Below are 12,308 nucleotides of genomic sequence, written 5' to 3' on the forward strand. Positions count from 1 at the left end.
TGAATGAGGTGGGAGGGAGGGAGCTGGGACTTAGTGAATTATTTCAGGCAGAAGTGTCCTCAGATCTCATGCTATGGAGAAAAATTATTAGTTGCTCTGCTCCAATAACATTTTTTGCATACTTCAGTTGAGCTGCATTTACCGCTGCTCTATGCCTGGTTTCTGGAACAATTTTTTTATATTTTGGCCTCATGCAAACAGTAATACCTGCTTTTGGATTCCTGCTCCTTTATTACTGAGTCTTCAAAATGGCCTTTGGGAGTTCATTATTTTAATGAGCAGAGGTAGCCACACTCTTCCTCTACTTGGCTGTCCTGTTACTCACTCCTGGGTCCAAAGTGAAAGCCCAACAATCGTTAGTGCCAAATACTTTTAAGTGCTAACCGTTCTCTGGAGTGAAGCAGAAAGGGGCCAAACACCCGTCGCCAGAGTCCTGTTTACAGTCCCTTTCCTTAGTCTCCTTGGAGCGTTCCCTGATCTGAGTCCAGTGCATTGGTGGACGGCCTCCTGCGTTAAGAGACCCTTCACTGGAAGTAAACCTCACACAAACAGATTAAGCCTCATAGTAAAATATAGTGCTTAAAATGAGAGTTGGGTTTCAAATTCTGGCTCTGCCATTTTATCCATATAAACATGGACACAGTTTTTAAATCTCTTAAATATGAATTTCCTCACTTATAAAATGGGTGTAATAATGATACCTCAAAAGGGTCATTGTGATAATGAAATGAGATGTGAATAAAGTCTTAGCACAGTGCCTGAGGCATTGAAATCACTCAATGAATGTTAACTAATGACATCATTAACTCTGCCTCTAAGGTCGTGGCCAACGCTCTTTCCTTTCTCTCTTATTGTGACTCATTTTCATTGTGATGAAAACAGTTCCTTTACTCTTTAATATTTTGAGTGCTGCCATGGCCTGGACTTGCCACTGTGGGAGAGTAAATTAATCCCTCCCACCCCCGCTAGGCCTGAGTAAACTGGGCTCACTCTCCAAGGACCCCTCAAGCTCTGAAAGTCTGAAATCTTGAGACATTGATTTCCTGTCTTTTGAAGTTTTTTCTACAGGAATAAAGTTTACAAAAAGGAGTTAATTTGTTTCATGTAGATCAAGTTAGCAATCCTTAGTCTGAAAATAAAAATTAATTAAATGACAGAAATATCTCCTATATGAAGGACTATAATTACTCAAACTCTTGACACACAAGTTAAGAGGCTAAATTTAGGGAAAGAAAGTTAGCAACTGCGATCACTGAAAGAAAAAGGGGTAAGTGCCTCCCAAAATAGACTGTGAATAAGAGAAGGCAAGGAGTTCTTCCTCAAGAGAAGCATTCCTAGCTAGGATTGGAGAGAAACTGGCCCAGGAGACCCTGAGGCTGGAAGAATCAAGCCCAACTAACTACAAGAGAGTTTTGATACGGATTTAAGATCCAGGATAATTTAGAAGGTAAACCCCTAATTAAGATCCATACATTTTCTTGAGACTAGAAAAGGCTGACAAAAGAGGATGGTCATATAGTTCATATGTCATGCTAACTCAGATTATAGTGATAATGACTATCTACAAAGTAAGATTGAGAAGCTCAGCAATAAAGAGCAAATTACAGTTTAGCAATGTCTGCATTGGACAGAAAATGTAGAGTGGGGACCATCGGTGTATTTGTCAAGTTATTCTATAAGAAATTAAAGAATGAGGGGAAAAGCTGCCTTATTAAATTCACCTGGATATAACCATAAAGTCTTCAGACCCTTACTTTAAAATATCAAATTTCAAATATGATTAAATTTAAGAATTTAAAGCAGTAGTGTAAGTGAACATCAATACGTATGAAAGCAAATAGCACATAAAAGCAAATAAACTCCATATGAAATTAAGAATGTTTAGGAGACATTTCTTTGAGATTCAATTCAAAATGTATCTCTCTAGGATTCTATGCAACTTAGAGTTTATTCACTGAAATATGGTTTAGCTTCTCCGAAAATATGATTTACTTTTGTTTGTTTAACATTTTAGCAGCTATTTTAATGAGATTATTTTAATTGTTTCCAAGTAAAGCCCAGAGAAAAATCCCAGAAGTGCTTAGCAGTAAAATACAATCTTAATTCTCAAATTGGAATTAGAAAAGTTATCTCACTTTGTATTTCTTCCATTGCTGATGAATAAAAATGTCAACGTGATATAGATCCAAAGTCTTTTCACCAGGCATTCCAAACAAAAATAAGGTACAAGATAAAATTACATTCAGAGTTTTAGAGATCTTTTAAATATATATACAAGAGAAAAGTACTAAGCTAGAAGTCATAGAACCCAAGTACTAATTCCTATTCTACTGTGGCAAATTAGGCTCTTGTTCTCTCCGGGTTTTGTTTTTGTGTTTTTTTTTTTTTGTTTGTTTTTTTCACTCTGAAACAAAAGAGCTAACTAAGAAAGTCTCTGAGAACCCACACAGCATGATTACAACTGAGACAAGTATATTAACAAACCATTATCTACACAGATGCCTATTAGTTTAGCCGCCCCTATGGAATGGTGCTGCCACCTGGTGGAAGAATGCCTAAATTGTAGAGTCAGTTTTAAGAGCTGACTTTTGAGGACTAATACTGTACCTACAGGAGAATCCAGTACTGCAATAGTAATTGAGCATCCTCAAACACGTACACTATGCTCTAAGGACTGTACCATGTGCTCTTCAAATACCTGAACTCAGTATTAGCATGCAGTTCAATTCCGGGAAAGAAACCAGACCAGGATGATGGGCAACTTACTGAGCATATTGAAAAGGGTGACTTGAGATAAGGGTGATGTAATTGAGAACAGGTAAGTCACAAGTTCACATGCTTGGTACCATTTTAAACAAATCTACAACTTTTTTTCATAATAAAAAGTTTAGTTAATAAAAAGTAAAAAATAATGGCCCATAAATGAAAAAACCAAAAACAAAACAAAACACCCCAAATATCCCTCAGTTGTAGAATGATAAAACAAACTGTGTTATATCCATGCCATGCTACTCGGCGACAAAAAGGAATGGACTGCTTACACACACACCAACATGAGTGACTCGCAAATGCCTTGTGACAGGTGTAAAAAGCCGGACTCAGATGCTATACATCCTGCTGCCCCCTACATTAATTTTGCCCACCTAATCTCTGGAGGGTCAGCACTGCCGCCTGCCTTCACAATGAAATGCAGACATCTTCTCAATGACGGCATCTCTCAGTCACCCTGCCATGCCGCTTTTCAGAGATGCTGGTTCTCCCCTCGCTCAGTTGTTTCTTAATGCCTTCGTGAAGGGACTTCCCTCTTAGCCCTCTAGGTAAACATGGTTGGGAAGGGGATATGCAGATCACACATGATAAACCTACTTTAACATTCCTATGTCCCTGAGACTTTGAATTCTTTCCTCTGAATTTAGCCATGGAAGATATGTCATTCCAACCTATTGAATGCAGGCTATGGTTTAATCTAATAAACAGGGTTACAATTTGAGACAACAAATCCAAAATCCAGAGTATATAAATACATTTCACTCAATCTAATGTTATAGTCTATTTTCTTGCTAACACTGTTAGCATCCATTCTAAACATTCTCCCAGGACTTTTCCCCAAATAATTCACCAATATCTTTCACGCTTGGGAGGAATAATTTCTCTTCTTAAAGGTCATACTTTGCATTTGTCCTCCTTAAGTATCCTGCTAATTGAGTCTAAATTGGCAGCAATGAAGGATGGTGGGTGGGTCTTTACATGAGATTAAGAAATAGTCATTGAGCAAGGAAAGGCTAGTCTCTTCAGACAGGTTAAGAGGACCGTTCTCATGGCTCGGAAGGCACAGAGTCGTTTGGGGTTCAAGATTATCAGTTGCATTTGTGCCTACTCAAATGTCCCTGTTGGAATTCTCATCAAATATTCTCAGTTTGAGAAACAAGTGAATCAAAACTTTTATTATATTTTTCTCCCTCCATCTCCAAACATATGAATTAGTAGCTTCCTTTCTGTTGAATGTCTGGCCCAAAATTACTATGTTATTTTTATGTGGCCCTCCATAGAATAAAAGTCCTACATCTTTATGCTATGTCATGCTATATCAGACTAAGTTAACAAATAATTTACGGGGGAACACACGCTATCTAATGTTTCTCTCCTGGACAAAGGTAGTAGGTTTCTGGAAAAAGAGAATGAGTTCATGAATTGAGGGTTGTGATTGACCATAGCGACACATTGATGGGCAATTGAGTTCCAAAATAAATGCATGTACCTTACATTCACATGCAGAGTTTGGTGTCACATAGTCATGGGTTCAAATATTGGATCAATCTCTTACTAGCTGCATAATTTTGAGCAAGTTATTTAGCTTCTTTGGATTTCAGTTTCTTCTTCTGAGGTGGTGGGGAATGGTTTAAAGAACTTAGTGAGTTAACACACATAAAGCACCCAGCACAGTGTTTCGCACATAGTAGGAACTCCCTAAGATTGAGTTCCCATCCTTTTAACAGCCTTCAGGCCAGAGAGGTTTTATGGAGGAGTCAGTATGTATGCAGTCTTGCTTCCTTCTGCAGAGTAGGTGCCGATCTTGTCCTGTGTGTTCCATTGCTATCCTGAGTTTGTTCATCATGTACTACCAGAAGAGAACTTGCTTGCTCTGGGGGATGAGAGGAGCTGGCCATTGGGATGGCATTTAATAAGCATTGTGTTCAGAGTATTTACATAAGTATGTGTTCTCCATACCACCCCAGAGATCAATTAACAATTAACTACACATCTGTGAGGTCATCCCTTTCTCTTTCAAAAGAGACCCTCAAGGGCAAAAGTAATAAAACATCTCTAAGGAGAAAGAAAAAAAAAAACCTCTCTCGAATTTACCCCCAACCCCAGCTTTTGAACACTTCCAAAATGACCCCAGTGCAGATATTAGTGGGTCCCAGAAGAGCTACTTAAAAATTACATCCTCCCTCTTCTCCGTATAGCTTTCCCTCCACTTTTCTGCCCACAAACACACATTTTATGCACCGAGTGGATATTTTTATCTTTGATGAACAAAGCAGCCTCAAGTTTGCTCTCAAAACTCATTAGCACTTCGGGGATTGGCAGCAGTTACTGAGGCGTGATTACATGCCTTCCCTCCTAAGCAGAACTCAAGGACAGACAGAGCAAGAGGGAGAGAGGGTGAGCACTCATTCATCTTTTACTTGGTGTCTTCAGGGCCATATTAATCGCACTTTATAGAGCACCCTGGATCTACAATGACTAAGGAGTACTTTGGATTTCAATTTTTCTCCATGTACCTTTCTATTCTATTTGTGTTTGCCCAAATTTAGCCCCAAGCTTCCCTTACTGCTGCTTTGATGGGCTTCCTGGGCAATGCTTGAATTCTTGCAATGAGGAAGAGAATTAAGAGGGAATGAAATTTCTGAAGGAATTGCTATGCCCTTGAACACAGCCCTGACTCACAGTAAGTAATCTGAAATGCAATTTGGAAGAGCTGTAATCGAGGCAGACTTTACCTAGCAGACTTCCCAAACACTGCAGAGAACTCTACCTTCTAAAACCCTGCTCTTTTCCAATTGATGGCTTGAATTGTACCATCTGAATCTTAATTCTTGGATTAAAGCCTTGGTGTCTTTTGAATTGTCACCTTACATCAAGAGGGACTCTTTCAGTTCCATCAATCATTTGTACATTCAGATGAAAGACAGAACTGGAAGAAGAAGACCTTGAGGGCAATGGGCTCCTGCAAGGGTGAGAGGAGAAGGCGTCAAGAATGATGGAGAATCACAGACAACCCACACCAACTCCACAGTTTCACTAAGGTTCTCCTGCCATTATTCCTTTTTTTTTTTTCTTCCCTCTCCAACTGAGTCTGTTAAGCTCACACTAGACAGACTTGATTATAAAACTCAACACTGTCTTGCAGATATTTTATAGAAGATGAACTGAGTCATAAATCAACTCTACAGGTTCCCATCAACTCCTGTCTTCTATGTGCAAGGTACTGTGCTAGATGCTTAATTTGACTGTATTATTATATCTTCACCGTGGTCTTGAAGGCTAGTGTTATTCACAAAGATGCATCTCCAGCATCTATGAATCCAGTCAGTGAGCCTCTCAAACTCTCCTTCTTCAGCTCTGTAAGACAGACCTGGTATTGGTTGTAACTCCATCATAGGATCGTAGGGCGTCCAGACTCAGACCAAGCTGAGCTTCCCCGAGTTTGCTGCCAGAGTGAATGCGATTTCCTTTCTCTCTCAAGGGAAGAAGCACGTCTTCCTGAGCAGAGTTCAGTGACATAAAGTGGTTCAAACAATCCTTAAGATACCTTCCAGTTAACGTTCTAGAATAAGATGCAGGGCATCCATATGTGGGAATAAAACCCTAGATGTGTTTTCCTCTTATTTCAACTTGTCCAGCTTCACTTTGTGTTTCTGGGGGTGGGGACATTTTATCTTCAAATGTGAAAGCTCCCCATTCTAATGGTAACATTCAAGGCAGACTTTTGGTTGACACATCAAGCCTGAGATTAATTTTTCAACCTCACTCTTGAACAAGTCTTACAAACCTACATGTACATCAGTGAACTCCTGATTCTCTAAGATAAGCACACTTCAACCTATGACATAAGGAGGAAGGCACTTTTTTTTTTATTAGTTTCAGGTGCACAAGACAAAGTAATACTTAGACGTTTATCATTTATATCCCTCACACTGTGTGAAGCCCCCTCCCCAATCCACTATCCCTCTGACATCACACAGAGCCATTACATTTCCACTGTCTCTATTCCTAATGCTGTACTCCGCTTCTTGTAAGTATATACATATACATATATATATATATATATATATATATATATATATATATATATATATATATAAAATTATAGTTGACATTCATTATTGTTCAGCTTCAGGTGTACAGTGCAGTGATCAGGCATCTACATCATCCCTGAGGTGGTCTCCCAAATGGGACAAGTGTCCATCGGATACCCTACAAAATCTTTACAACATTATTGATTACATTCCCCAACTTAATTTTCAAAACCCCGTAGCCATCTTGTGGTTAATGACTGTTTTCTAGTCCCCTCACCTTCCCCCTTATCCCCACAACCCCTCCCATCTAGCAACCCTCAGTTTTTCCTCTATGTCTCTAAAACTGTTTCTGATTAGTTCATTCACTTATTCTTTTCTTTAGATTCCGCATATAAGTGAGATCACATGGTATTTGTGTTTCTCTGTCTGACTTATTTCACTTAACATAATGTTCTCTAGGTCCATCCATGTTGTTGCGAATGGTAAGATTTCTTTCTTCTTTATGGCTTCATAATACTCCATTGTATAAATGTACCACAGTTTCTTAATCCAGTCATCTACCGATGGGCATTTTGGTTGTTTCCATGTCTTGGCTATTGTGTATAGTGCTGCAATAAACATAGGAGTGCATAAAGATTTTTGAATTAGAGTTTTGGATTTCTCTGGATAGATACCTAGGAGTGGAATTGCTGGATCATAAGGTAGTTCCATTTTCAGATTTTTGAGATACCTCCATACTGTTTTCCATAGTGGCTGCACCAATCTGCAATCCCACCAACAGTGCACAAGCGTTCCCTTTTCTCCACATCCGCACCAGCACTTGTTGTTTGTTGATTTATTGATGATAGCCATTTTGACTGGGGTGAGGTGGTATCTCATTGTGGTTTTTATTTGCATTTCTCTGATGGTTAGTGAGGTTGAGCATTTCTTCATATGTCTGTTTGCCATCTGTATGTCCTTTTTAGAAAAATGTCTCTTCATGTCCTCTGCCCATTTTTAATTGGGTTGTTTGTTTTTTGGAGTTGAGTTGAGTGAGTTTTTTATAAATTTGTGATATTAACCCCTTATCAGATATATCATTGGCAAATATCTTTTCCCATTCAGTAGGATCCCTTTTTGTTTTATTGATGGTTTCCATTGCTGTGAAAAAACTTTTTAGTTTGATGTAATCCCACATGTTTATTTTTTCTCTTACTTCCTGCGAGGGGATATATCAGTAAAAATCTTACTCTGAGTAATGTCTGTGAAGTTTCTTCCTATATTTTCTTCTAGGAATTTTATGGTTTCAGATCTTCCATTTAAGTCTTTAAGCCATTTTGAATTTATTCTTCTATATGGTGTAAGAAGGTGGTCCAGCTTCATTTTTTTGCATGTGTCTGTCCAGGTTTCCCAGCACCATTTATTGAATAGACTGTCTTTACCCCACCGTACATTCTTGCTTCCATTGTCATAGATTAAATGGCGATATAGGCGTGGATTTATTTCTGGACTCTCTATTCTGTTCCATTGATCTATGTGTCTATTTTTATGCCAGTACCATGCTGTTTTGATTACTGTAGGATAATTTGATGTCAGGTATTGTTATACCTCCTACTTTGTTCTTATTTCTCAAGATTGCTGAGGCTATCCAGGGTCTTTTATGGTCCCATATAAATTTTAGGATTATATGTTCTATTTCTGTGAAAAGCATCGTTGGTAGTTTGATAGGGATTGCGTTGAATATGTATATTGCCTTAGACAGTATCGTCATTTTAACTATATTAATTCTTCTTTTTCAGGAGGAAGGTTTTTGGTTTTTGTTTTTTTTTAAAGGCTTGGTTCCATAAATAATTTTTTAAGGAATATTTCCTACAGATAGCAGTCACAGTCCCAAGGTATTAAGCAAACATCCTATCTCAAGACCCAGGACTTTCACACGTTATCTTAAGTGATCTTCAAACAACTCTGGTAAGTAGTCACTGTTGTCCCCATTTTACAAATAGAGAAATTGAGACTCAGAAAGGCTTTAAATGAGTTGCCCAACATCCTACATCTGGCCAGTGACAAGAGTCAGGATTCGAAGCAGACTTGTCCTGAAGCTTACTCAGGATCATAAGCCCCACCTTACCCCATCCCCTTCTGATAACCTGAATAGGTGCCCCAGATGACCCTGAATCACATCATGGACCTCAGGTACCTCCCTGCCTTGCTAAATGTTTGACCCTATACAGAATGAGCAAGGGCTCCAGCAAGCTGCTTTGTTCAGCTTCCAGTTTCTCCATGTGGCTCCCCATCTGTACTGGACTGTGGCAAACTTTGCTGCAGGTCCCTTTCTTTCTTCAAAGGGTAAGAACTCTCTCCTGTTTCTGGGAAGTCTACGTCCCTCTCACAAACAGGAGTAGAACCTCTTAAGTAGATGTAAAAAACAAAACAGAAAACTAGACAGCGTATTATATTATTAAAGGGAGATGGTAGCCACCTTTAAGGAGATAGAAGATATGGTAATAAACAGACTGGCAATCCTGAGTTTGGCACTTTTAATGTTAAGAACAAATTGGTTATATATAAAAACCAAAACGTGTGCCAAAATCAAGAGTTATAGCATAATATAAAAAAGAAATACAACAAAAAGACTAAATTGAGAAGCAGTTATATCTTGAAAAAAAAAAAAACAGAAGAAAGTCAATGAGACCTTGGCTGGCAATGAGTAGATATGGATTGATTTATGATAAACTAGGGATATTAAAGTAAAGTGCCTCTCCTAAATGAAGCAAGAAAAGTTCAGAGCAAATAGAGAAAGTGTTACTTTCCGAATCATGAAGTTACTGACGTGGAATGATTTCTATAATACGTAAATTATAGAGGGTCTGTGGACTGTGATACAAAGACACATATACATATACTTGCACATGAAAGGCATACACCAAAATGTTAACAGCTGTTATTTCCAGAGACGGAATGGCACGATTTCCAATTTCAATGTTGTTGGGTTTTGTTTTGTTTTGTTTTGTTTTGTTTTGTTTTGTTTTGTCTTGTCTTGTTTTTGCATCGATGAGGGACTGCAGGTGATTTTTAGGCTTACTGTTTCACGGTTGTTCACGGATCAGACTATTCTACAGTTCTCACATATTGCTTTAAAATTCATAAAATAATATTTTCACTTTGAAAAATCAAATTTGTGAGATTCACTACATTTTAAGAGGCAGACAGATTAGGCTGAGGATATAGTTTAAAAGACAGTTAAGGTAATTTTGTTGATTTTCAAATTATTTAGACAAAGACCTGAAGAAGGATCAAGATATAATCCAAACCATTAAGCGTCATTCACCATGAGCCACCAAGCCCTCTGACCACACTTTTCCTAGTACTTTCTGCAAGGGTAGGACCCCAGCTTCAGAGACCTGCTGACAGCAGGAGTTCTCTTCTACCTGATGTGCATTGAGACAATATGGATGTGTGAGGGGGTGATGGGAATTCTTACAGATATGAATGGGATGGAGTCAAATTCCTGATCTTGAAAGATACTTTGCACATGGAAAATTCTTAGAATTTGATTGAGGATACTTTGTAATTTAAGGTTTTAAACAACAACGGCAACAACAAACACATATAACACTTACTATGGGCCAGGCATGTCCTAAAAGAGATTAGATAGAAGATAGATGATAAATAGATGATAGATAGACAGATAGATAGACAGACGGATAGATAGATATAGACAGATACTAATAACAGTGAGTGCTATTATCATCTTGAATTTTACAGAGTCACAGAGAGTTCAAGTGACCTGCCCAAGGTCACACATCTGCTAAGTGGTAAAGTTGGGAATTAAATCCAGGCAACCTAAATCTGCAACTAACATTCTTAACAATTAAATAGTTAAGAGACTTCATACTGATTTGAAACTGAACTACATTAGCATATTCAGATCTAACATTTGACAATTAAGAGCATTTCTATACACATCTGGTCTAATCCTTTGGATTAAAAACGTCATAAATGTCTGATTGATTGTTTCACAACTACAGAGCTGAAGCTGGACCTTCCATCGGTTTCTCCATTCCATTACTAAAATTTGAATAAAGTTAAGATGAATGGATATTTCAGGGCATGACATGACACATTTTGGACACTCAAAACTGCCCTAACAATAACTTTCGTTGAGGACTTACTATGAGTCAGGTACATTACCCACTATGCCTTATTTAATTTTTAAACCAAATATGTGAAGTAGGTCATGTTACCCATTTTAAAGATAAGGAAATTAAAGCCTAGAGATGTTAAATATCTCATCCAAAGTGACACAGCTGCTAAGTGGTGGAATAGGAGTTGATCATAGGGAGTCTGAACCTAAAGTCTCAGCTCATACGGACCACCTGCACCATATTAAAAAGCATGTAAGACGATGACTACAATTGCCTTCTGAGATAAAGACACAGAATCTGCATAAAGTTGTAACTCTCTGTAATACTCTGCCCTCCTGCTTATGTATTTTGTCATTATTTGTTGCCGTGGTCGTAATGTAGATTATCGTTATTGCCTCGGGTCTACATCTTGTCCTTGCGGACCATGGGCAACATGTCCACCACTAAGGCTTGGAACAGCTCGTCAGTGACCATGTTCATCCTTCTGGGATTTGCAGACCATCCAGAGCTCCAGGACGTCCTCTTTGTCACTTTCCTGGGCATTTATCTTGTGACCCTGGCCTGGAACCTGGCCCTCATCTTTCTGATCAGAGGTGACGCCCGACTGCACACACCCATGTACTTCTTCCTCAGCAACCTGTCCTTCATTGACGTCTGCTACTCTTCCACAGTGGCTCCCAAGATGCTCTCTGACTTCTTCCGGGAGCAAAAGACCATATCCTTCTTGGGATGTGCTGCTCAGTTCTTTTTCTTTGTCGGCCTGGGTCTGACTGAGTGCCTCCTCCTGGCTGCTATGGCATACGACCGATATGTAGCCATCTCCCTGCCCCTGCTGTACACGGCCATCATGTCCCCGGGCCTCCGCACATGCTTGGTGGTTGGGGCCTATGTTGGTGGCTTCCTGAGCTCCCTGATCCAGGCCAGCTCTATATTCCGGCTCCACTTCTGTGGACCCAACATCATCAACCATTTCTTCTGTGACCTCCCACCAGTCCTGGCACTTTCTTGCTCTGACACCTTCATCAGTCAAGTAGTGAATTTCCTGACAGTGGTCACTGTTGGGGGGACATCACTCTGCCTCATCCTTGTCTCCTACAGTTACACAGTGGCTGCTGTCTGGAAGATCCGCTCAGTGGAAGGGCGAAGGAAAGCCTTCAACACGTGTGCCTCGCACCTGATGGTGGTGACTCTGCTGTTTGGGACGGCCCTTTTCATGTACCTGCGACCCAGCGCCAGCTACTCACTTGGCAGGGACAAGGTGGTGTCTGTGTTCTACTCGCTGGTGATCCCCATGCTGAACCCTCTCATCTACAGTTTGAGGAACAAAGACATCAAAGAAACCCTGTGGAAGGTGTTGGGGAAGAAGAAAATATTTTTCTAG

General features: G+C 39.4%; 1 protein-coding gene across 1 annotated transcript; it reads left to right on the plus strand.

Annotated features, from left to right (window-relative positions):
• Positions 1–11,351: 11,351 nt before the first annotated feature.
• Positions 11,352–12,308, plus strand: OR5A1 (olfactory receptor family 5 subfamily A member 1). The gene has a single exon (XM_019754012.2). It carries the CDS (start codon positions 11,352–11,354, stop codon positions 12,306–12,308), a length of 957 nt encoding a protein of 318 aa, XP_019609571.2.

Source organism: Rhinolophus sinicus, linkage group LG06 (genome assembly GCF_036562045.2).
Source record: "Rhinolophus sinicus isolate RSC01 linkage group LG06, ASM3656204v1, whole genome shotgun sequence".
In the NCBI taxonomy this organism is placed as follows: domain Eukaryota; kingdom Metazoa; phylum Chordata; class Mammalia; order Chiroptera; family Rhinolophidae; genus Rhinolophus; species Rhinolophus sinicus.

What these genes read in the sequence shown, in the direction of transcription:
- OR5A1 (XM_019754012.2), top strand. Translation starts at nt 11,352, where the DNA reads ATGGGCAACATGTCCACCACTAAGGCTTGGAACAGCTCGTCAGTGACC.